General features: G+C 34.0%; 1 protein-coding gene across 1 annotated transcript; it reads right to left on the bottom strand.

Annotated features, from left to right (window-relative positions):
- Window positions 1-5,116: 5,116 nt before the first annotated feature.
- Window positions 5,117-27,028, bottom strand: LOC18429746 (fumarylacetoacetase). Its single transcript, XM_006839029.4, has 14 exons — window positions 26,575-27,028; window positions 25,465-25,543; window positions 23,857-23,915; window positions 23,621-23,745; window positions 20,631-20,705; window positions 16,856-16,931; window positions 16,515-16,614; window positions 16,364-16,423; window positions 16,088-16,158; window positions 15,210-15,272; window positions 14,948-15,012; window positions 9,538-9,634; window positions 9,261-9,389; window positions 5,117-5,330 (listed from the first exon to the last, which is right to left on the bottom strand). Exons 1-14 carry the CDS (start codon window positions 26,776-26,778, stop codon window positions 5,268-5,270), a joined length of 1,266 nt encoding a protein of 421 aa, XP_006839092.1. The 5' UTR covers window positions 26,779-27,028; the 3' UTR covers window positions 5,117-5,267.
- Window positions 27,029-27,046: the final 18 nt, after the last annotated feature.

The raw sequence follows: 27,046 nt of genomic DNA, 5'->3' as shown, positions 1-27,046 counted from the left end.
TTATTTTAAAAGATAGAAGTGGCGAGGAAAAATAGGTGGGATAAAGTTTGGTAAGAGATATAGATTTTATGGTTAAAAAGGGCAGAGAGATCAGGGAAAGGTTTCTATACTTTCCCTACAGCAGATCAGAAGATCTATGCTTTTCCTACCATCCAAGCGTTCAATTTTGATCGAGAGAGCCACTCACCTTTTGATCTTAGAGCCGATGTATTAAAGTATTTTATTTTTAGTTTTTTTTTATACAAATTGTATGGATATGAAATTTTGTACGTGTCATATTCTCATTGGGGCGTATCTATAAAAAATATTAAAAATAATTTTTCGATAAAATATAATGATCAAAATACCTTTTAAATATTTTAAGGGTATTTTGGTCATTTTATTTTATTGGAAATATTATATATATATTTTTCGTTAGTGCGAGTTTAATAGAAGATTGGACGTACAAAATTTGGTGTCAAAATAGTTTATATAAAAAATATTAAAAATAAAATAGTGTAGAGATGTGACATTATGATTGGGGCAATTATAGCCCTCCATTTTGAATAGATGGTTGGATAAGGGGAAGCATATGAGTTTTGTACTGTAGGGGATGCATAGAAATCTTTGCCCAAGGGATTAACGTGAGAGAGGGTTCAACGTGAACTAAGAGAAATTAATGTTGAGAGAAGGTGTCTAATTGTGTGTGTGTTTTTTGTTTCGTTCTTTTAGTTTGTATTTAAAGGGATTTAGTTTGTATTTAAAGGGAGGGAGGTCCCCTTTTAAAGAACTTAGTTATTTGAGAAGAAAAAATTTGTTTTGCTCTTGCGAAGAGATATTTGGAGTGAACTTTCCAAACCTTGAGAGGGATATATTCTCTCATGTTTATATTTTTTATTTTATTTTATTTATTTCTGTCCTCCATTCCTTGTATCAGTGATCTTGTTACAGTAACACAAACTCTCTCTCTTGATGACTTGCCCCTCATTGTTTGTATTTGATGGATGCATAAAGTTGATAATAAGAAAAATCTCTCATATTTAATGACGCTCCCATTTTAGGTGTTTTGGGGTAGTCCCCAGACTTTGGCACAAACAACCCTTTGACTCGATAAAAGAACCCATGAAAAATGATTTTGAAAAAAATCTTTAAAAATGGTTTTTTCGGTCTCAACAAGCAGAGGCCATCTATTTCACGAGTAGCTAGATCGAATTTGTAACGGCAAGAACTAAAAATATTTTTTATTTTTTTATTTTTAATTATTCATGTGCTAATAATGAGGTGATTTAAAAATTTGAGGTTAAGCAAGTATCTCTAGGAACTGGATCTAATGTCATTTATTTTTATTAAAATATAGATAAAACGTATATAGAACATTTTCTCTCCCCTCGGAAACTATTTTGGGGCCTGTTTTCAAAATGGAAAAAGTTTATATAAAGATGCTACTTTAATGTAAACTATTGATGTTCTTCAAAAATCCATCGGAAAAGGTAGTTTTAATGTTGAAAAACCCTTTAATTGATCATCTCGACATTGAAATGTATGACTATGAAGAATACAAAGATTTTAAGTTTCAGAAATAGTGCATTTTACAACATATTATCTACACCGTCCATTTTCAAGATTTTTATATGTTTATAGATTTACTTGATTTAACCATTTTTGAAATTTAAAATTTTATAATTAGATATACAAATAGATTTTGAGATAATCCTAAGAATATTTACATTAAAATTATAGACCATGATAAAATTTGAAGGTGCACTTTACCTCTACACCTACGGATGCACCCGTATGCCAACTGTACCCTTTCAAAATTCCTTACATGGCTTTCTTGGGCCTAACATTAAGGTCCCGTTTGTAATTTGAAATTGGGAGAGAGCTAGTAACTGAGGCCTCTACTAATTGGGATTTGAAATCCAAATGTAACTTGGGTAAATAACATGGGAAAGTATATAATGAAACCATTTACTTTTGGTACAAGGTGGTCACAATTAATCTTGACCATTGAATGTGAAATTGGGTGGCTACATTTATTTCATAGACCAAGCTCAAAGTTCAAAATAAATTTTCTCGAATTTTGTAATCCCTCTAAGCTATTAGATTTCACATAAAAAAAGTGCAAGTAATTGTGACCTCTCTATACCAAAAGTAAATGGTCGCATTGTATACAATCCCATATAACATATATTTGGATGAGATTTATATTTTATATTTTCTATTTATAGTCACCCATTTATAAGGCCTGGGTTTTGCTCAACGACTATTTCTTTTCAAATAGTTGGGATTATTGGCTTTGACAACCTTAAACAATTAAAGTAAGCTGCACTTTTAAATATTGTTAAAAAATGTAGTTCCAGGGTTGAAAACCTTTCATGATGGCCTAAAAATCCATTTTTCCTCCTAGTTGTGAAATTTAAAGCTAAAAAATGGCCTTTATCAAACATATCTATAAATAGTTTTTAAAAAATGAAAATAGATGATCTAAAGAACGTTCTACAAGATGCGCTATTTTTATGACCTAAAGTTCTTTTTTCTCGTTTATATTCATTTAGCTTGTGGTCTAGATAATCAACAATAGGGTTTTTCCAATGTAAAGGCAACTTTTTGGGGTGGATTTTTCAGAGGGTGTGGTTTGTACAAAGAAGCTCATAAATAATCAAAGTAAAACACGCCTTCCAATAGTATTGAAAGATGACGTTCCAATATTGAAAACCTTTATGACAGCTTGAAAATTGATTTTATATCTAATTATAAAATTTAAAGCTTAAAAATAATGTAGATCAAGCAGATCTATGAACACTTGACGATATTGAAAATTGACAGTATGAAGAATGCATACTATTCACTATTTTCAAGACTAGAAATCTATTTTTTTTTTAACATTCATGTATCTCAAGGTCGTGATCATCGGATTTGACGGTATTTCAATATCAAAACAACTTTTTTTAGTGAATTTTTGAAGTGCACCTTAGTTTGATTAGGGCCTCAACCTTACATAAAATTTCCATTTTTTTCAAATCCACCATACTTATACATTATAAGCTTGACACCTCATATAAACCTTTTATCATCATCATTATTATTATATGAAAATATATCATTTATTTATTATTCTTTTTTTTCTAATACTTTTTTCTTTTATATGCAGATGAATTCTATCCTTAAAAGTTGATTGGTGATGAATTTCGAAACCAACACTTTCAATCACCGCACCTCACCATTTTTGCCCAAAAAACAATCCGGGATTGTATACAATGAGATCATTTACCCTTTGTATAGGAATGTCACAATTACTTATAACGATCCGATATGAAATTTGATAGCTTGAGCATGTCACAAAGTTTGAGAAAATTTATTTTGAGCTTTGAGCTTGATCAGTGAAATAAACGCAGCCACCCAATTTCACATCCAATTGTCAAGATTAATTATGATCACCTCGTACCAAAGATATATGGTCTCATTGTGTACTTTCCCATACAATCCTCACCACTTCATCACATTAACTCCAATTCAACATATAGACAAGCATTTGTAATGTTTCTCTTTTTTGCTTTTGTTGTTTGTTTTTTTTTTGTTTTTTTCTAATAGAAAAAAAAGGAGAAGGCGTTCGAGTTGCAGCGTAGAGGAGGCTCTTAATGAGAGGCTTCCTCAGGGATGAGAGGTCTTTGGTGAGTCATGGTTGGAGAGAAAAGAGGGCTTCGGTGGGTATTGGGTGAGCAGGAAAAGGAAGAGTACCGGTATTCCTTTTACCTTGATATCTTTTTTATTCCGGGATTGTCTACAAAGAAATCATTTATCTACAAGTTCACTAACTCTTGTCATTGAATAGACACAGAGTTCAAGAAAAACAAAAAAATTTTCATACTTCATGACTCATCTTAAACCATCTAATTTAACCTCTTTCATACTTCATGACTCATCTTAAACCATCTAATTTAACCTCTAATAAGCGAGAATAATTGTGATCTTATTGTACAAAAGATAAATGGTCTCTTTGTATATAATCCCTTTTTCTTCCCACCATTTTCATTACGATGGACTGCCACCATTTATGTAATGGTAAGGGAGCCTACTATTGATGAAAATGATCAGCGTGTTACTTCTCTTTCCGCAAGCCATTCTTTAATGGAAAAAGTTTATATAAAGATGCAACCTTATAATGTAGAACTACGGATGCGCCTCAAAAATCTATCAAAAAAGGTAGTTTTAATGTTGAAAAACCCATTGATTGATCATCTCGACATCGAGATATATGACCATGAAAAACAAAAAGATTTTAAGTCTCAAAAAGAGTGCATTTTACAACACATTATCTAAACCATCCATTTTCAAGATTTTCATATGTTTATTGATCTACTTGATTTTAACCATTTTTAAATTTAGAATTTTATAATCAGATATAAAAATAGATTTTGAGATAAGAGTAACGATCCTATAGAACCCTCCCCCACCCATACATGTAGGACCCCAAATGATCATCATTAAAGTTGGCATGAAACTCTAGAAAAATTATCACATAGTTGTAGAACTTGATTTTTCTATAAATCCGTGTCAAATTTAATGATGATCATTTGGAGTCCCACACACATGAGTGGAGAGAGGGTCCTTTAAGATCATTTCTCTTGAGATAATCTTAAGAACATTTTACCTCAAAATTATATACCACGATAAAATTTGAAGGTGCACCTTACCTCTATTGCTACGGATGCATCCGCATGCCAACTGCACCCTTCTTTTAATTGATATAGAGTGCATGTCACATTCTCCCAACTAAGAGAATAGAAGAGCTTCAAAAGGATCCGTTTGATCTGAAATTTTAGGATCCACCTAAGAATTATGAAATGATTATTTCCAAAAAAAAAGGAAAAATTGGATTTTGAATTCTTAAAAACTTGGATCTGATGATCTAAAAGGTGATCTGCAGTCTTAAGATGTTATTTTTTTCCATGCATATATTGTTTTATTTTATTTTTCCTTTTAGGTCATTGGTTGAAGAGGTTATTTCAGGGCATAAAAATACTCCTAGATTGAGTTTTACCCAAGGGAGTGAAAAGGAGAAAATGCTGCCACGAGTGTATAATCTATTGACATTGATAAAAGCGCATACCCTCTTGACACTAATGAACATGGTCGGTGCAGTCATAACTGTCTGCTTTATTGGGATAAAGAAACAAAGGTTAAGTCCTCATATAAACATAATAATAGAAACCAAATCATGGTATTTGGTGGGGCCTAAGAATCAAATATTCAGCAATTATTTGATGCGCATGCCCTATAATGCTACATCAGAGGAGTGCCGGAAGAATCCTGCCTGTGCATGTTCCAAATCCAACTTTGTAGCCATTCCCCTGCAAATTTAAGCAATTCTAAATGTTAACTGGAACCTTCTAATGAATAGGTTTTCAATATGAAAAGTTTGAAGTAATTCTACTATGGGCGTGCACAAAGGGGTGCATTGCATGGATGATGATGATTATCATCATCATTATCATCCGAGCCTTATCACAACTACTTGGAGTCGGCTACACAAATCATGTTCTACCATTTTGTTTTATCATTGACATAGATATCCATGTACAATTGTAGTTTCAGCAGTTTAGCTTTGGTTTAACTGGTTAAGGTGTTGACAATTACATGTCTAAGTTAGAATCCATCCGCTCAACTACAAAACAAGGAAAAAATACATGTACTGCAGATATAGAAAAGAAAATGCATACAACAGTGCCATTAACATGCAGGTTTGTGTACAATGGATATGAAAAAGAAGAGTGCTGAAACATCCATGCATCGCATGCATACGCTTGCATATGTGCATTTATATATTGTCCACCAATAAATACATAGATGAGTGTCACTCATGGGTGCAATGATGATGCCCATGTGCATGAATTGGTACAACTAGACACATACACGAGGGCTTCACTCACTTATGTCCATCTAAATGACTTGTACAATCCTAAAGACCATGAGCACGTGTATGCATGCGCATATAAAGTAGTGAGTATGGATCCCATGCACACAGGATACCTCTATAAATGCACAATACAAGAAGCTATGCTAAATCCATTGAATGGCTAACTTACAAAAGTGAAATACACTTGAAGCTAATCAAGCATATGGAAAGCTAAATAAGATAATCGGTTTTGTTTTTATTTTTATTTTATTCTTTATTATAATCGGTTTTGTTTCTGGTCACTTCTAAGGTGAATGATATCTTTTTTTTTTCCTTTTTGATATGTAATTGTAACAAGTGGGTACTTTCTTTTAACTAATGCCCTAGCTTCAAAGAAGTAGATGTGTTTGTCTCTTTGTGTGCGCGCTTGTGCTTGCACACGCATGCATGTGTGTGTGAGAGTGAGAAAGAGAAAGAGAAGAGAGAGAGATGACAAAAATTTGAAGACTCATTTTGATGGTCCATTTTGATAGTGCCACAAGGATAGTCTTTGCCGCAAGGGAAAACAGTGTGCTACTGAAAACCGATTAGACTTAGTTTTCCATTGCCAAGATGGCCACTATTTGGACGATATTGGTGACTGCAGTTGTTCAATAGTGAGAAAGCACGTTGTGCAGAATGCTCCCTTTTCTTCTGAAAGGGACCTCTAAGAATTGGTAGACTCGCAATCACTTCCAGCCCTTGCTCTTCTGCAGTCACATTATGCTGCTGACTTCATAACTATATTAAACACAAGCATCTGCTTGGGAAACTCAGCTCCATATTTTCTCATGTTGTGCATTGAAATCACCCATTTTTTATCAGCACTTCTACATGGACCCAGGCAATTCTTCCTCATGCAGATGAAAAGACCATGGAGGAATTTCGAAAAAAAATAAAAAAGACCATTAAACGATTGACGTCTTATGAACAATGCCATCAAGCTCCTATTCCAACACTTGTTTGGGATGAAATATTTAGATACACTTCAGCTTTTCTTAGGCAATGAAGTCTCACATCCTCTTCTTCAAAAAGAAAATGAAGTCTCACATCCTCTTCTTCAAAAAGAAAATGAAGTCTCACATCCTCAACAAGGCATAGTTTTGTCCCAGCTAAAAAACACCCAGGCCTTGTTGCATACGCTCATCTCACAGAACAGCCTAATTTCATTAATCCAAAGATTGTAGAAAAAAATAAAAAAAGATTGTTGAGACCACCTTGGCACTAAATGCTAAACGTTGAGCAAGCAGGTAGCGTATTAGTGCATGATGCATCTCACCATTTACTTGACTGGATACCACTCATCCATTTCCCATGATGAGCTGGTTTATGGTGGTGACATCCTGATTTGTGCATCTCTCAACAGTACAACTGTTATTCAAGCTACAACTGATTGTGGCTCATTACCTTATTCTTTATCAACAACTGACCTCTCTGTGTATTCTCTGGCTGGTCTGTTCTCTGAAAAGACGTCATGATTTCTTACAGTAGTTCAAAATGACACACAGATGAAGAAGAGTTTCATGCAATGTCCTATATGACCAGTGAGATTATGTGGTTTCAGTAACATATGAATGCTTTGAGCATTCATCCAAATTCACTGCACCAATTTAGTGCAGTCAAACTACTATTCTCACCACCAATATGATGTTCCTTGAATGCAATAAGACAAAGAGGTTGACTACCAATATGTTCTAAAAAAGGTCGTACTGAATATCATGTTTCCTCTGCCTCATAGATAACCAACTTCTTCACGAAGTCCAATGCATCTAATGACAATTTCTTGGTGGTAAAAAATTTTGGGCATTTATCTGCACCATCTTAAGTGTGAGTGGGTATTAACAAGTGTTTTACAAAGTTGTATCAAAAAGGGAAGTAGTCTTTCCTATTGTACTTTTCATGCTTAAGTTCCTTTGGTATTGTCCCCAAAGAGCACTCAAGTCATTTGCATACATTTTAACCAATAAAAGACATTTTAGTTCGTTTCAGCATAATCCTACGTGTACATTGGATCATTGTCTAAATAATATTAGGGAAAGCTTTCTATGTTCCCCCTATAACATAGCAGTTCTATCCTCCCCCTACCATCCAGCCATCCATTTTTTATCAAGAGAGCCACTCACTGTTTGATCTTAGATCCGACGTCTCAAAGTATTTTATTTTTAGTTTTTTTAATACAATTTTTCTGAATGTGAAATTTGGTACGTTCCATGTTCTCATTGGGGCGCACTTATAAAAAATATTAACAATAATTTTTCGATAAAAAATAATGTTTCAAGGGGTATTTTGGTCATTTTATTTTATTGAAAATATTTTTTTTATATTTTTCGTTAGTGCGAGTTTAATAGAGGAATGGACGTCCAAAATTTGGTGTCAAAATAGTTTATAGAAAAAAATTAAAAATAAAATAGTGTAGAGGCTTGACATTGTGATTGGGGCAATCTTAGCCCTCCATTCAAAAATGGAGGGTTGGATAAGGGGAAGGATAGAACTTCTATGTTTTAGGGGGAACATAGAAAGCTTTCCCATAATCTTAAAGACAACACAATTTCCTCGAAATTAAAACTGCCAGAAATGCTAGATGAGAGTCTGAAAAGTGGAGAGCAGGAGCGGGAAAGGAGACAATCTTAATTGCGGCTGGTCAGGAAACCCCAAGTAAATGTTTTGAGAACAGACACCAGCAAAGTTGTGTTTCAAAAATCACCAATGACAAGCATCACGTCAAGTTTTGGGGCTTATAACCCCAGCTTCAAACAGTCATAGAAGTTCCCTGTACACATTTCAAAACTTCGGACAAGTGATGAGATCTACAGTTTTGAGAAGTAATTAAGAAATTGATGTCTCGGGCTAGGACTTGCCCGAGTCAGCAGACTTGGCAGGGTGTTGGGAGTGGATTGAAAAACCCTGAGCCTTGGGCAATTCTTACTGGATCAAGGCCTGTACTTTTCACAGCTGAATGGGACTGCTGAATCAGGCCACTTGGCTGAGTTGGACCACTGACTGGGAGTTGGAAACCTGGTAAGTCCAAGCCCGACCCCAGGCTTTTTAATCACTAGTTTTGACTTTTGAACAATAAAACCTGCTACAAACAATTACTAGGAAATGGACATCAACCTATTAGTTTGCAATCCATGTTTGTGAGATAGAAATCTACATTTTTTAACTTAACTACGTGCACTGTATGGTGGTTCACATCAGTAGTCAAGTCAAATCAGTAATGAACTACAATGGTGCATGCTCACACGACCAAATTTACAAGCTTTCTAAATCGACAAATGCAAAAAATCCACATATTAATGTATCCCAAAGAGAGCAAGTAGGAATCATTTAAGTCAACTGATATAACCTGACAACAGCCACTAATAATAACTTCATCTTCATCCTCTAAGAACTTGCGAACTGCTCCATTTTGTAAGGACAAAGGCTTTTGCCCATTCCATGTCAACTCAAGCAAACATCCTAAGGATTCTCGATCCTGTTGAGGACACAGAAAAACGGAGAATTGTTACAGAAATGAAAGAAAGTGCACAATTAGATACTTAACTGCTTTCATTAGTTATAGCCACAAATTGTAGAATCATGCTCAGGATTATCATGGAATAGAATTTAAGTCAAGATCTTACAGGTCCACTAATTGTCCCAGTTCCAAGTAAATCACCAGGCCTTAAGTTGCATCCATTAGATGTATGGTGTACAAGTTGTTGTGGCAAGGTCCAGTATCTATATTGCAAGCATGAGGGTTTTAAAATTCCAAGTCAGTCTAGCAGCTCAACTTTGAAAAACAGGACAAAATAAATACTTAAATAAATAAATAATTCACTGAGTAAATGGAATATGTAGAAAGAAGCAAATGAAATAAATAATATTCGCATTCAAGAATTATTGCTAGACAAACAAATTGGACATTTCAACAGGCTCTCCATTTGCAACAACTTTTCCAAATCAAATTCGTTCAGAGCCTGTTTGGTTCCCTGGAAATGGGTTTCTTGGATGTTAATTTCCATGGAAAATGACTGTAAATGCTGTTTGGATGGCTTCTGAGGGTGGGAGTCCCATTTCTGCGTGGATACCAATTTCCATGTTTTAAGTTCTTTTGTGGAAATGTCAATTTCACCAAAATAAGTGGAATTAACATTTCTTGGAGATTAAAGGAGAGCCATGGGCCCTTGGATATTAATTTCCATGGAAAATCACAGTAAATGCTGTTTGGATGCCTTCCGAGGGCGGGAATCCTATTTCTGCGTGGATACCAATTTCCATGTTTTAAGTTCTTTTTGTGGAAATGTCAATTTCACCAAAATAAGTGGAATTTCTTGGAGATTGAAGGAGAGCCACAGGCCCCAAAAACTTGCAGTTAATTATATTTAATATTAATATGCATTAATATATAATTAACATTAAATATGGAATAATTATATAATAATTAGAATAAATATATAATTATAGTAATTATATATTGCTATATATATGTAATTTGTAGACTATAATAGACATATTCTATTATAATATATAACTAATAAATATTATATAGAACAATTAATATATTATGATATCATCATAATATAGAATATTATAACACTAAATGATATTATATGATAATATTTAATAACTATAACAATTAATATAATAATACATATAATTACAATTTATTATATGTAATTAGGGTAATTATATTACTATTGTAATATATAGTAATGTATAATGTTATAAAATGTATACTATAATATTATAATACTATATGATGTTATATTATAATATTTTAATGGGAAATTATAAAAAATATACCTTTATTTTCCCCAAATTGGAAAAAAACCTGGAACTTTAATGAACCTCATCCACACCCTTTTTTTGGCATTTGTTTTTACAAAAATAGCCTTCACAGTAATCGTATTATTGTGAAGCCCTAGCATTAAGTACCCTAATGACTCCCCATTTTATATGGCATTTTAAATTCCATGATAACTCAAAGTATTTTAAATGCCAAAATTGAGGAAAAAGTGAGGACTAAGTTTATGAAAGTTAAAGTTTTTTTTCTAATTTATCAAACAATAAGGTATATTTATGATAATTTCCCTATTTTAAATAATATATATATATATATATATATATATAAAGAACAATTAATATATAAGTAATTCGTATATTATAAATATATTAATACAATAATTAATATGTTTGTAATATCTAATAATATATACTATTATAAAATATATATAATATACTATACGATGTTATAATATATATATACATATTAATATAGAATGTTATAACACTAAATGATAATATATAATAATATTTAATATATATAACAATTAATATAATAATACATATAATTAGGGTAATTACATTACTTATAACTATAATTAATTATATATAACTATATATAAGTAATTTGTACTGCAATATATATATATATATATATATATATTATAAAATATATAATATACTATTATAATACTATATGATATTATATCATAATATTTTAAATATAATATATATAATTAAAATTTTGTACTGTAATATATATATATATATATTATAAAATATATAATATACTATTATAATACTATATGATATTATATCATAATATTTTAAATATAATATATATAATTAAAATTAATTATATGTAATAAATATATAATTATAATAATCATATATTAGCAAATTATTACATAATCATAATAATTATATATTAGTAATTTGTATATTCTAATATAACTTCATATTATTATGATTGTATAATATTATATTATATAATTTCAGGGAGACACCTCTTCTAGGCAATCCAAACTGTGGACAAGCATCTTCCAAATTCTCTTACCAGATGCTATCCAAACAGCTAACACCTATATTCTAGGAGATGCCAATTTTAGGAGATGCCAATTCTAGGAGATAACAATTCTAGGCAATGCATCTCCCAAATATACCCATTTTTAGAGAACCAAACGAGGCCTCATGTGATCAATCAGGTGGATACATACATATATAAAATTGATGTCAAAAAGGCATCTTGAAAAGCTAAAGCAAGTTGTAAAGTATTCTGAGTTTATTACGATAATGCTCTAAGTGCCTTTCTTGTACCAATAAGCTTGGCAAATTAGTTTCACATGCTTTAGTTTCTTGGGCATGGTGGAGGGAGATTAGGATAAATTAGGGCAAAGTCTTTGATACATTTGTAAAATTAGGATATCAGACGTGAAAGAAGCTTTGAAGAGGATGAAGATATGGAAGGCTTTAGGACCAAATGGTATCCCGATAGAGGTCTGAAAGTGCATGGGAGCGATTGACATTGACTGGCTGACCAAGCTATTCAACAAGGTGTTGAAAACAAAAAAAATACTAAATGAATTGAGGAAAAGTATTGTGGTACCTATTTACAAGAACAAATGAGATATACAAAATTGTGCTAACTATCGTGAGATCAAACTTATGAGCCACACTATGAAGTTTTGCGAGAAACTAATGCATGAAACAAGTGTATTAGAAAACCAATTCGATTTTATGCCAGGGAGGTTAACAATTGAGGCTATTTTCCTACTTAGCAATTGATTGAGAAGCTTATGGGGAAGTCTGTATTGATCTAGAGAAAGCTATGATAATGTACCTCGAGATTTGATTTGGTGGGTGTTTAAGAAGAAAAGACTCTCTAGACACTACATCGAGTTGGTAAGAACTATGTACAAGGGAACACTAATTAGTATACGAGCAACTAGTGGAGAGACGAGTGAGTTTTCAGTGACAATAGGACCAAGGGTCAGCATTGAGCCCATATCTCTTTCTCTTAGTTATGGACGACTTAACTAGTCACCCACAGGATGAGGTACCGTGGTGCATGTTATTTGCGGACAATATAGTTTTGATCGATGAGACCTGAGCTTTCGATATCTTGAGTCAATAATCCAGGAAAATGAAGAGATTGAGGAAAATGTCGTACATAAAATTAAAGCTGGGTGGACAAAATGGAGATGTGCAACCGGAACTTTAGGTGATCGTCGCATACCAATTAAGTTGAAGGGGAAGTTTTATAAAACAGTTGTGAGACCAGCTTTGTTTTATGGGGCAGAATGTTTAGTTGTCAAGAAACAACATACCCATAGAATGAGTGTAGCTGAGATGAGGATGTTGGATGCGTGGCAAGATAATAAGGGATATGATTCAAAATGAATACATTCAGGAAAATTTAAGTGTGGCACCAATAGGAGATAAGATGAGAGAAAGTAGACTTAGATGGGCTGATCATATGTGGCATAGACCCAATACAATACCTGTTAGGACGTGCAAGTTAGTTTAAGTGAAAGGCTTATATAGGACAAGAGGTAAAGGCCAAAAGGACATAGTTGGTAGTGAGAAAAGATATGGAGACTTATGGCCTCACTGAGGGTATAGTCCTCAATAGAGTAAATGGTGGACTAGGATTCATGTAGCCGACCCTAATTAGTTAGAAAAAAGCTCTGACGATGATGAAGATGATGCTTTAGTTTCTTGAGTAATAGGAAGGGTTTAATGTAACTAAAAACACTCGGGTGTTGGATATTAAAAAAACCTATGCTGAAGCATGACTTGATCCAACATTGAAGCAATCTGTAGAGCACCGAGTTGATCCTTCATTGAAGCAGTTCAACAGAAATGAATGAATCATGTACACCATGGCAGAATATTCGTATAACTAGTAAGAATGTAAGGAGATGGACACTAGGTTGACCCATCAAGGAGCTGATACCAGAGGTCACATCCAAGTATGATGGTACAATTCAAGAGAACAAGGTGCCATGATGAGAAAGAGATGCAATAATGAGAAGGCAGGAAGAAAGGAACATAGAAAGACTAAAATAACAAAAATAAAAAGCACAAATATTCCAGGAAATAGGAGCGGTAAGAGAGAGAGTGTGTGTGTGTGTGTGAGGGAAAGAGAGAGAGAGAGGGAAATGGACACATGTACTCAAAGTTGTGGAGAGTAGAAAATAAGAGAAGCGATGAAAAGAAACTTTGCAGCAAGGCTAGGCACTTTCGAAGAGAATAGAGTAATATTAGGGATCTGGTTCCCAAATGACAAGGTTGTGAGGCGTAGAAAGAGATAAAAAGAAACCGTTCAGCAAGGTTACATACTTTTCAAGAGAATAGAGTAATATTAAGGATCCTCATGGTTGCCAATTAACATCTAGAGTCTGAAATAACACAACAGAATATAGGAATCGGGCTTGGCTTGACTGGTTAGTTGTTGTATTGCAACACTACATCCCAAGTTCGATTCCTACCGCAGAACTACCAAAAGAGAAACAACAGAATATCAAAAAATAGTAACGCATCGGAATAGCTATAACACAAACAACACCAGGAGAAGTGACAAAAGCATAAATGCAGCAAAGAAGAAAATGCACAATACATACGTCATAAAAATGATAAATCATACAAACTCAAAAGACAACTAAAGAAACTATGCTTGGCTAATAGACCATAATTCAAAAAGTAGAACCATCCCACTATAGAGAAGTCCAAAAGGGTTGAAGTTTTCCTTTATGAGTTGACAAGATTAAACTCGTGGAAAGGTTTGGAGAAAGTGATATGAAGCAGATGGAGATTCTAGAGGACAGGGGATGCAATGTCATCACCCAACTTTTAAAATCAGTACATTTGTGCTAAAGTGAACCAATGCTAAGATATCAAAGAACAAATCATACAATAAGAAAAAATAAAGCCTAGCATATGAATAAGCCAATCACAAATGCAGGTTTAAGATTGAGACAGAGCTCATTTAATAAACTGTAAGAAACCACAATTAGGGATTAAATATAAAAAAGGACGAACAATCCACTGGATAGTCATTTAAATAGCTTTAACAAGAAAATATCATGAAAACAGAAGATAGTAAACTCGATTTTATTTCTGATAAGTTTCTAATAAAGATTTCAACTAGCTTCTAATAAATATTTCAACTCTAAAGGCGACAATAGAGGTTACACAAATCATGTCAAACACATATGCCTCTCACAAGTCCAAGAATTCGGAAAGTGGACTAGCAAAGAAACCACTTACAGGTATTTAAAATTACTCTTTGTCACAACTGATCCTTCTTTATGTCCGGTAGGTTTGATTTGGACCTTCAAGGAAAATAAAATGTCCATTATTATCAAGAACAAAATAATAAAATACCATACAGTTCATAAACTCAATGAGCAACACGAAAAACCAGGAAGGTCTTTGTCAAGAAAAAGACAAATCGAGCATGCGTAATCAAAAGGATAAGAAGACAGAAAGCAAAAGAACTGAGATCCCGACTACAAACAAAATAACATACCTCCAAGGCAATGTCATAGTTCTTAGATTTCTTTTCAGTCAGATAAGGCAGAGGATGAGGTTCCTGAAAAGAAAAAGAAACAACGCATAAATCAATCGCAAAACATAACTAAGAAACTTAACATTTGAACACAATAATTTAAGAAGCAATCTTTTTAAATTGTTGATCAGAACCATACATGTTCTCTAGCAGGAAATTTAAGTTGGCATATTCATCATATTTATTCAAAATTGATATAATAATGGACAGATGAGACCTAGTGGCTGAGTTAGAAGATGCACGTAAAATAAGACAAGCAAAGAAAAGAAAAAAAATAACCAATAAGATAACAAGAGAGCTGAGAGAGAGTGAAGGGGGGGGAGGAAAAAGAAGCGGTGGGGGTTGGTTTCGAAGCCCACTTCCTGATTCAAAGACAAGATGGTATCATGCATACCATCATGGTACATTAGAATTGTAAAACACCATTTACAAATGCAAGAGAAGACCTAAAACCAACAGTTCTAATAAAATTTTACTTTTCACCAAATCATCATCATCAAAGCCTTTTCCCAGCTATTTGGGATCGGCGAATGAAGAATTAAAATTTTACTGGCCCAAACAAGCATGTGTTTCTAGAATCTCAGAATGTGACTGACGACTGACCCTATTAAAAGTGAACCACCAGAAAATAGTTTATTAACTCTAGCCAAAAGTCCAACCGGAGGGGGGGGGGGGGAGATGTAGCTTGCTGGCGTCATAAACTTCGAAAACGCAGAAACTAATATTTCACAAAGCAAATTTAAAAAATACATGATTTGGACAAAATATAAGCACAATTTTCACTAATTTAATGGAAATTGAGTATGAGAGCTCATAAAGTGACTCAGTACTTTTTCTACCTGTTTTGGAGCATCACAAGCAAAAGGTTCCAGTGCTTCTAGGGTCACAATCCAGGGTGATATTGTCGTACCTGTATCATTCGAATTTGGAATATCAGAGGCTTCAGAGAATAAAAGAGCATTATAACAAGGTGAAGACTGTAGCACAAAAGAGAGTTATAATTAGTATAAAACAGGGTTATAAAAGAGAGCTATAATTAGTATTTTGGTCTCTGGCACAAAATAGGTTAAGATTGAACCAAGCACATCTGAAGTAAAGGTGCAAAGCATGCTTACCAAAACTCTTCCCTAGAAAAGGCCCAAGAGGTTGATATTCCCATGCTTGGATATCCCTAGCTGCCAAAATTAATTATCCTTTAAATAAAGTGCCACAGTAGAAGAAAAATTAAACCCAACACGATCAGAACTTAGAGAAAACCATAATTACCACTCCAGTCATTCATCAGCACCAGTCCAAAGATAAGATCTTCTGCTTTGTCAATATCCACAGGTTTACCCAATTCATTACCTGGACCGACTATAGCAGCCTGTTAAAATAATAACAATCTTTATCAGAAAAGAATTACACAAATGAATGAAGCAGTTAAGACTGAAGTACTGATTTTTTAAAAGTAATCGTAATTAAAGAAAGCAACAATGCAATCATTACTAGAACTTACAAAGCAAAGAATAAAGTGGTCATCAGTTTCATGACCGCTTATGTGTCCGGAAAAAACATCTCAATGATGCCATAATAATAAGAATTTCAGGAATCAATAAAGAACAAACCATTTCAAGCTCAAAATCAAGCTTTAACGATGGTCCAAAGTAAGGTGGAGAATTTCCAACGGGAAAAGATTGGCCTCTGGGATATAAAAACAATACAATCAGTTAAATTTTCATTTTGATTTCTAGAAAAATGATATCTCAAGAAAACAACTAAAATGGTTAATCATGTAATAAAACATAATAAAAATGGGCAATAATGTTGAAATGATCTTATATAAATAAAACATCTGAACACGAATTGAAGTAACCGACATGAGAGGAAAGCATACTAAGATACTATAGTTCATCCATTTATATAGCTTAAAAAGATTCAACAAAAGACAAATAAATCCATTATCTGTCTTACATCAAGCAATAAAAGGACTGTGACTATGTAACTCCTATTTATTCACTCCATTCAAAACAGAATAGACAATAGGCTACAAAAAAGAAAAAAGAGAGCACAAGTCATGAAATCCTTGAACATCAAACACAAGCAATCCATTCAACAAGCTATCAACACAAATACAAGATCATTTTCCAAGAAATGAATAAAACATGGGAACAAGTCTGAAAAGGAAGGGAAACCTAATAAAGACACAGCATACTGTTTGTATGTTACGTGTATCATATAAACCCTTTGTTGATAATGGACAGTTGAGGTAGTATATAGCATCCCATTTGTGTGCTACATTTTCAGAGTACACAGCCCTTTGTCAGAATTCCATCTAGCTACTTAAATTTGCTTGAGACAAACCTCATGCCAACCCACTTGCATTTTCTGTAATAGAATAACTGGACCTGTTTTCCTTTCTTCTGTAAGTGACCATTCATTTACAGAGAAGATGATATTTTTAAGTTTTACTAAAAGAATAAAGACCAACAGAAAAAGTATACAAGGAAAATGAAAGAGGTGAAGGGGGTAAGAAAAGAGAGGAAAAGGTAGGGAGCAGACGGGACAGCGAGAACAAACAAATCTAGCCAAGATAAATGGAGTCCTCTATGTTTGGAGTAATTGACTCAGCGCCCTTCGCAAACTGAAAAAACATCATTGGGCTCCCTAATAACATGACAGGAGGACATCATAGAGAAACCGAGAGGCAAAATCTCATCCAACAGGTCTGTGCTTCTCCAATGGTCATTCTGGGCCCACTGAATAACTCTAAGTGAGCGTCCCTCTCCCCATAAGTCACAAGCAAGAGAACAAGGACAAACAACCTCAAACCAGCCAATCCCTCACTCCTACTTTTACAGAGCCACACAACCCAAAGGCACAAAAAGGTCATTCATACCAGCATGAAAACCATCTCTAAATAGCAGAATGACAGAGCATAAATGTGCAATGTGGTATGGACTTGTAAGTACCAAAAACATAAAAAGTGTAACTACAGAGGACAGAATAAACCAAATTTAAGTCAGGAGGATCCATGGAAATGCTCAACACATCCCCAGCAAGGGAGGAAATTGAAGAGAAGGCCACAATTTGCTCACCACAATAACACAAGTAGCAGATGTGGGGACACTAGGATGCACCAGATAAAGCAATCAAAAGATCATCTAAATCCATAGTATGAAGCCAAGTTTACTCAAAAGGATCTAAGATAGAAAACTCTAGAACTCGTCCCCTATGGTCATCTTATTTGAGCCATCAGGTAAAATAACTTAATACTTGAGAACAACCAAATGTTGACAGAGTCGAGCCCTCCTCATTCTTGGGGTTCTTCCAAAACTGAGAACACCATGTTAGCCTCTCCCTTGAAAGTTCCAGAGGAAGGAAAGAGATAGGTGTGATCTATAAAAATTTTCACTTTCTACATTTGTTTTATATATATATATATATATATACTTTTTCACACATTATGAGTTTTACCAAAATTTTACGTTGGCTGCCTACCTAACACAACCCAGCCTTTGTACTAGGTATGGGACGGGTTAAGGAAAATTTTAAAGCCATCACCTTTCTTAGACCAAGACAGAGTATATGAAATGTAAGTTTAGTAATAATAAGAGAAGAGAAGAGGAAGTAGTTAAGATTGACAGCCATAAAGTATAAAAAAGACCGTACTTTCGATATCTTGGGCTGATAATCCAAGAAAATAGAGAGATTGAGGAAGATATCACACATAATATTAGAGCTGGGTGAGTGAAGTAGAGATGTCCCGCTGGAATTTTTTGTGATCGTCGCATACCAATGAAGCTAAAAGGTAAGTTCTATAGGACAGTTGTAAGACCAGTTGTGCTTTATGGGGCGGAATGTTGGGTGGAAAAAAAAATATACTCATAAAATGAGTGTAGCGGAGATGAGAATGTTGAGATGGATGAGTGACAAGACAAGAAGGAATAGAATCCGAAATGAATCCAATCGGGAAAGTTTAGGTGTGGCACCAACACACTATAAGATGAGAGAGAGTAGACTTAGGTGGGCTGACCATGTGTGGCATCGACCCAGTACATCACCTATTAGGAGGTGCGAGTTAGTTCAAGTGAAAGGATTGAAAAGGGCAAGGGATAAATCCAAAAAGACATGGTTGGAAGTAGTCGGAAAAGATATGGGGACTTATAGCCTCACAAAGGGTGTGGCCTTAAATAGAGCAGAATGGCAAACTAGGATCTGTGTAGCCAACCTCCAATTAATTGGGAAAAGGCTATGATGATGATGATAATGATATACTTTTTCACACCCTAACAAAAGTGCAAGTCAAGAAAAGCCACATATGGGTTAAAGCAAGGGCCAAAGGTATATGTTGTGTAATCACCACTTATTTTCTGGCATTTCTTTACCAACATCTATTTTTTTAGGGAAGTTTTGAGAAATTCATTCATTCACATGGTTGTACCACTTATGTATGTGTGGGTAACACAAGCATGATAAGAAAGAAATTGTAACATTTAACTTTCTTAGTATGTCAAGATGAAGGACAATGCTGATTTAATGTTATTTTACGTAGAATTGAGGAAATTTCTTTGAGAACCAGTATCTTTGTGTATTCCATCAATTTGCTAGAAGATTTTGCACGACAGGATGTAAGTAAAATAATACAATCTTGGAGCAGAATCGAAGCGGGACCCAGAGATGAAATAGAACTTCTGTCAGAGTACTATGTATAGATCAACCATGAGCAATTGTACAACCACTCATTCAAATATAGGTAGATCTCATCACTTATATGCATGGTTTTTCCAATGGCCATTAGAAATTAAAATGTTTCAGAAACATTAAAAAATTGAATCTGACTAGTGATAATGCAGGGAACTGGGACCAAATTCTAGGTATACCATAAACAAGTGTATATTTTTAAACTGATGAAAATGCCCTCCATGGGTAATGTAGAAAACAAAGTACTGACTAGAGATCTTTGTGCTTGTGAGACAGTTGTGAAAGCATATGTACCACCATCATGATCAAATTTCATAGGCACTGGTCCACATTGATACTTCTATATTCTTAGGGAAGTGTTCTATATTCTCATTTACAATGTTCATTTATAGGATTTTCATCTTTTTGTTGAAGGGTAAAGAGTAAATATAGAAATGCGTTACTTTTTGACCAATTTCACAAATTGTAGAACATCTGAGTGAGAACTTTGTAGCAATACTTACAAAAAAATCAGAAACAGAACCAACAATGTTGACATAGGAAATTATATCTACCAAGATAAACCCCCCCCCCCCCCCCCCCCCCCCCCCTGCCCCCCCAAACCAGCAAAACCAACCAAAATAAATAAATAAACCAATAAAAAATAAAAACATAATACACACACAAGAAAATAAAAAATCTAATTTTTTACTAGTTCACCTTGGTCTAATAATATCAGTGCCAGAGAGAAGGATTGACGAAGCTCGTCCATGGTACGCAATTGGAAGGTGGAACCTGTGAAGTTTTCCCCAACTTAAAAATTGAGACGTTATATAAAGCAAATGAAATTATACTGTAACAATCCTAAAATTTCAAAAAAAAAAAAAAAAAAAAAAAAAAAAAAAAGAAAAAGAAAAAGAAAATATGCTTTTAAATAGGTGCTGTTCTGTTTGAGTATGATGGTCCTTGAGGACCATCACTATTTTCAAAAGGTTTTGCTTTTGCCTTTGCCTTTACTTTTTCTTTGGCCTGCTTTTGCCTCCTGCTGCTTGCAGCTGGCAACGTCCTTTAGCGGACGTGGTTTTCGTACGTTAAAAACTGACTTTTAACGCGACACCTCAGGTATGAGGTAGAGCGTAATAAAATAATATAATAATACGTTATAAGAATTTAAATAGGGGATGTGAGCACTCCCACCCTAAAACAAACTTTTGAGATCTCTCTCTCTCTGGTCGAAACACAGTGAACTCCTATCTCGAACCGAATTTTTTATTGGAAGCTCCCTCTCAAACATTTGTGGGTAAGTGACATCGTCTTCCTGAAAAATAGTCTGTTTTTAATATTATTTTATAAGTTTTGTGTGTAAGTGACATCGTCTTTCTGAAAAATAGTCTATTTTTAATAAATAGTGATATTTCCGTCTAGGATCTTTATTTTATCAGTTTTGTGTGTAAGTGACATCGTCTTCCTGAAAAATAGTTTGTTTTTAATAAATAGTGATATTTCCGTCCAGGATCTTTATTTTATAAGTTTTATGTGTAAGTGACCCCATTGTCTCGAAAAATAATCCATTCTTTTTAAAAATGAAATGAAATAATTATTTCTGCTTATTATCATGAATTTTAGGCGCGATAAATTTTATGCGCACGTGACCCCATTATCTTGAAAAATAATCTTTTTAATAAAAATTGTGATATTTTATCTATGTTAGAAAATTTGAATGCTGTAAATTAGAAAAATAAATTTATTTATTTTTCTTGTCTATTGGTAGAAATAAATGTGATATTTCTGCTTTTAGTAAAATTGTGATATTTCTTTCTACTGTTTTGAATATTTAGACATTGTAAAATTCATGTGCAAATGACTGCCTTATTATTTAAAAATTGACATTTTTGCAATTGATTATAGTATTGTTGTGAAATGTTTATTTGTGAATTGATATTCCATAAATTGTGATAATTCCGTATTCTTGAATTTTTATAAGAGTTTTTCTATACATATTAAATTGGCAATTATGCTAGAATGCCTTTACAAACTGCTACCTTTCTAAATTTGAGCCCAAAATATTTGATTGGTTATTTTTGAAATATTATAGAGAGTGACTGTTATTAATGGTTTAAGTGAAATTCATATTAATGGTTTCAGTGATATGTTGAGTACATGATATTGCTGCTTTCGAATGTTTAAAGAGATTTAGAAATAATTTAAGTATGCAAGTGGACTCATCCGGTTCGCCGGTGAGGTATAAGTGGACCTATCTGGGACGCCAGAAGGGATTAAGTGGACTCATCCGGTACGCCGGTGAGGTATAAATGGACCTGCAGGGATTAAGTGGACCTATCTGGGACGCCGATAGGGATTAAGTGGACCCATCAGGACGCTGATGGGGTATATAGGTGACCTACTTGGGACGCCAGTAGGGTATTTTGTGAAATCCTTTGAATTATGTACTGCCGTTAAAAGTGTTATAAGCATTTCAATTACTCGGATTATACTTAATTATGCATTTATTGAAAGTGAAACTGTTGATGTATTTCTGTTAATAGATCTCATTTTGGAAAATATTGATATCTTTCAATCATGATTATTTTCAGGATTATGATGATCACTTACTGAGTAGCCAAACTCATCAAACTATGGTAAACATTTTTCAGGATAACTGCGGATTCATTTTGAGTGCTAGTCAAGATCAACCTTGGAAGATACTGTTGTTGTGCTAGCTTTCTTTATTTACTTTGTAAGACCTCACCATTGTAAATTTGTCCTATCAATAGATGTATATATGTTTTGTCCGTCACATCTCAGGAATAACAGTACTGTAAATTCTTGGGGTGTGACATATACTAATGAGGATTTACAGCAAAAACAAATTCTATGGGAAGTGTAATTGCACTATTAGTCTATTACATTAGTAAAAGCACTAATTTAATGATTTCAAGCATTCCATTAAGTACTATAACGCCTTCAAAAAACTAACAAAGACCGACAAGTCTATATAGTCCATGGATTACAAAATCAGTAAAATGCTCTAACAATTGTTAAGAACAATGTTGTATGCAGTGTGTGAAAATACATGTATAATGAGTCCTGACTATGCTTAAAATGCATAATTTGACAGGCCTTATATTCTATCGGCCATTTTCATGCCACATGTCTCAGTTTTTCACAATATTATCTTTAGATCACATCTACTTTGCTGAACCACATCATTTCAAACTCATTGGCAAGCATACAAATTTATATACAGTATGAAGGCTATTACCAACAAAAGGGGGAAATGAAAATGACAACAATTTCCCTCGCAAAGGAATTGCACACTAACGACAGACAAGGGGCAAAAGGAAAAAGATACTCCAAAGCACGACAATAAAGTTCGAAAGAGTAACAAATGACAAACCCCATTGTAAAATTCAAATGAGCACTATCTTGCAGTAAGAAAATTTACATGTTGCCAAACTCACCAGCTTTTTCAGAGCATTTGAAACAGTTAACATCAAACTTATCATCAAAGGATACATGCCAAAAAGTTCATAACATCAGGCGGAAGAAAGTCGAATATGAAATTTGAGCATATAAAAATTAGGACACATCTGTAAGAGATTAACTATTTTCGATACACGTCTGATTCAATTGCCGGAATAGCTGTTGCAGTAAATGGACAAAGCAATCATTAGAAATAAGTAGCATTCCATTATTTGCGATGAGCATACCAATTAACAGGAATTGGGTTTTCTGGTCCACGAAATATGGTTCCACAATTCTTTGCGTGATGCATAGAAGAAAAGAAGTCAGTGTAGTCCCCAATTGCAGCAGGTAGAAGCAGTTCTACTTGATCCTGTTCAGCAGATAATATATTTACGTTCTTATTACATTAGTTATGACTCAGTAAATCAAGAGATAGATACTATAGCCCCAAAAAGATATATATTATCAATGTTTATCTTACCATTGAGAAAAGTGACCTTTCCCTTAAGCTTGCATTGTCTCGTAACGTTGGCTCATCAGCTGTATTTTGAAGGCAATAACAATGAGTTCTTTCAAGACAAATTTACAGGTGAAGCTTTCATGAGTTCAAGTTTACATGTAAAGAAAATGCCGACAACTGCAAAAGGAAAATTTTCTACAGTGGGCAGGAATAACTTCTTGTGAGTTTGAGCTAAATAAAACCGAGTTGCTTCCCTGACATGTTTTTAGATGGCTATAAGCATCAATTTTCTACCAAAATAGTAAAACAGCAGCTATCTTCTCTGCAACTCGAACAAGAGCAGTCCCTATAATGGTAAGGTTCAATAAACAGGATGTGTTTTGTTAAGATCATAAAATTTGATGACGTGCAGTATGTATACTTAGTGATGAAGAGCACAACTCAACTTCTTTATACATTAGGGTCAATAGTGCTCTCTTGAATATTCTCAAGCTACATGAGTTTCAAGGGCAAGTAATTTGACCAAGTATGAGTCAGGAGAGAGCAAATATCCTTTTAGATTGTTCTGATTCTAAGGTTGCTCAAGAAAATTCTGCATCTGATTTTAAAGTGGATCTACAATATCCAATGATAAGATGGTGGTAGATATTTGGGACAAGCTAGGGCTGACAACGCATGGAAGAATGAAGCCAATTGTATTTCACTCCAAATAAGTGTACTAGCACTAGCTCTCCAATCATGAGAGTATAGATATTAACTTACACTCCACAACAAAGATGCCATTAATGTAATAACCCAGGTCAAAATAAACATTTAAAGACCATAAAATCATAAATTGCAAACTGCTTGGCAGGAGACCAGAAAGCAAGAGGAATAGTGTGAATACAAAATCAAATTTTAAGTTTGAAAACAAGACAATTACATATGAACTAATCAGCCATCCATCACTGGAAAAGAGCAAATGTATCATATTTCTCACTAGCATACAGTTGTAGGGTTTTACTGGCTCCATTATGCTTATTTCAATTCTGGCCACTGAAACACAGATAGGTGTTAGCCCTCCCCCCCCCCCTCCCACATATAGAAGGTTGCAGCCAAAATTAATCAGCTACCCATCACTGGAAAAGAAAAAATGTGCCTATTTCTCACTAGCATACAGTTGTGGGGTTTTACCAGCTCCATTATGCTTATTTCATTCTGGCTACTAAATTACTGGCATGATTGTTTAATTCCCCTATTGTTATTTGTATCTGTGATTTATGACATCTCACCACAGTCCTCATGCTTTTAATTTATGTATTCCCATGGGTGGATAGTTGGTGCTAGTCAAATATATGAGAATATCCATAGTTAACTGTTTTTGTTTTGGCTAGAAGTATCTATAGTTTTTTGGCTATGTAATGTTGAACACTTCAGCTATCTATAGCTAAGAGGTTAAACTCATTGAGACAATTCTCTATAGCTAAGAGGTTAAAATCATTGAGACAATTCTCCTAAAAAGTTTTTGCCTGGTAAACAAACTATTTGAAATAATCATGTACATTAACATATGGGAGTATCCTCCAAGGAATTTTTTTTAAACTACAACACATATAAGTCTCATTTCTCATAAGATTAGATACCAAATACCAGAAAGTAGTCTTTGTATAGTAGCACGTGCCTCCTTCCATGCAGGACGTCCCAGTGCCAAGAACATGTTTAAAGAATTCTGCAAAGAAGAACCATGATATTAGGTATATAAAGAGTGACAAAGCCACTAGGCAAAGCAAAATAGATTCACACTGTTGACTTTTAGGAAGATTGAATTAAGTAAACTATCAAAGAAAACAGTAAAACTAACAAGAGGCCACTAGCATGAAGACAGATAAAGAGAATGATGCTAATACAAATCTTTGGCCCACAAAGAAGTAAATCCAAATACCACAATGAACAAAACCACTAAGAAAGCAATCAAAGTTGCTCACGGAACTAACATAGTCCACTAATAGAACTAAATATCATGACCAAAATCAATAATGGGGAGCACATATAGACACGATAAATGCTAATTCACTTCAATACTCATAAGGATCTTCCATTTCACACTGAAACAAATAATGGTAAGACACATTCAGAAAAACAAAAAAAACAAAAAAACAAATGGTAGTAAGACAGAGAACACAACAGAAGAAATTACCAGCTACTCAAATACAATCAACAGAATAGGTTTTTCATTGTTCATCTATAAATCCAACAGAAGAAATTACCAGCTACTCAAATACAATCAACAGAATATCTTTTTCATCGTTCATCTATAAATCCAATTTTTCATGTATTTCGATAATTGACTTCAATATTTCAAAGAATTATATTTCACTAAAATTCCTGAAGAGAGAGTCTAAGTTTATCAATACCGACACACTCTACATGCATCTTCATCACAGAAAACAACATTCAGAAAAGAAAGAAAAAATAGCAACACAACTATAGAGCATTTTCATTCCAACTCTCATAAAATTTCACTTGAAAGTCCAAATTTTGCATAAACAAGCCCAAAAAAGTAAACCAATTAAACAGAAACTTCTTGTGAGTTTAGACAAATTCACTTGCATCTCCAAAGTTGCAGAAGCAAATCCACAACAACTCTCATAACAAATTCACAAATAGCCAAAATCAAATCAATGAACCTTCCATCACAAAACAGAGAGAATCAGACTCGAACAAACAGAAAATGCAAGCTAAAAAGCGAGATAAAAGAACCTGGAAGAAGCACTCAGAATCCTTTAGAAGCGGTTCATTAAAGAGCCCTGCTCCTGCAATGGCTGATAGGTCCAATACATATTCCCCTATCGCCACACCAATCCGAGCTTTCTGCTCTTTTCCAGGCTTGAAAACACCATAGGGCAAGTTTTGAAGAGAGAAATGGGAGTCAGGATGAACATCAATGAAGGATTTCAACGTCATTTCTTCAAAGGAAAAATGTAGGGAGTTTCAGAGTTTCCGAGCCACTTGAAAGCTTCACAATAAGAGCTTCTCCTCTCTCTGTTTTGAGATTCAAATCACACCTCTAAACCACTTTGTTTATCTGCCAAATAATTTCAGGAAGGAATTCAGGAAGGAAAATTTCCAGAGCAACTTTTGCAGAGAGAGAGAGCCATTAATTTGTAGAGAGAGAAAGCAGCCAATAGCACGAGAGGAGTCACTTCCGTTCGAGAGAAAATATTTAGAGAGA

This window comes from Amborella trichopoda, chromosome 10, assembly GCF_054954075.1.
Source record: "Amborella trichopoda isolate Santa Cruz 75 chromosome 10, AtrichopodaSantaCruz75HAP2 v2.0, whole genome shotgun sequence".
Lineage (NCBI taxonomy): Eukaryota > Viridiplantae > Streptophyta > Magnoliopsida > Amborellales > Amborellaceae > Amborella > Amborella trichopoda.
Note: the sequence above shows the minus strand (reverse complement) of the source record. Positions and strands in the feature narration are given on the sequence as shown.

What these genes read in the sequence shown, in the direction of transcription:
- LOC18429746 (XM_006839029.4), bottom strand. Translation starts at nt 26,778, where the DNA reads ATGACGTTGAAATCCTTCATTGATGTTCATCCTGACTCCCATTTCTCT. An exon ending in AAAGGTCACTTTTCTCAATG is followed by an intron (nt 23,746 to 23,856) that starts GTAAGATAAACA and finishes TCTGCTGAACAG; the next exon opens with GATCAAGTAGAACTGCTTCT. An exon ending in GCTGATGAATGACTGGAGTG is followed by an intron (nt 16,424 to 16,514) that starts GTAATTATGGTT and finishes TAATTTTGGCAG; the next exon opens with CTAGGGATATCCAAGCATGG.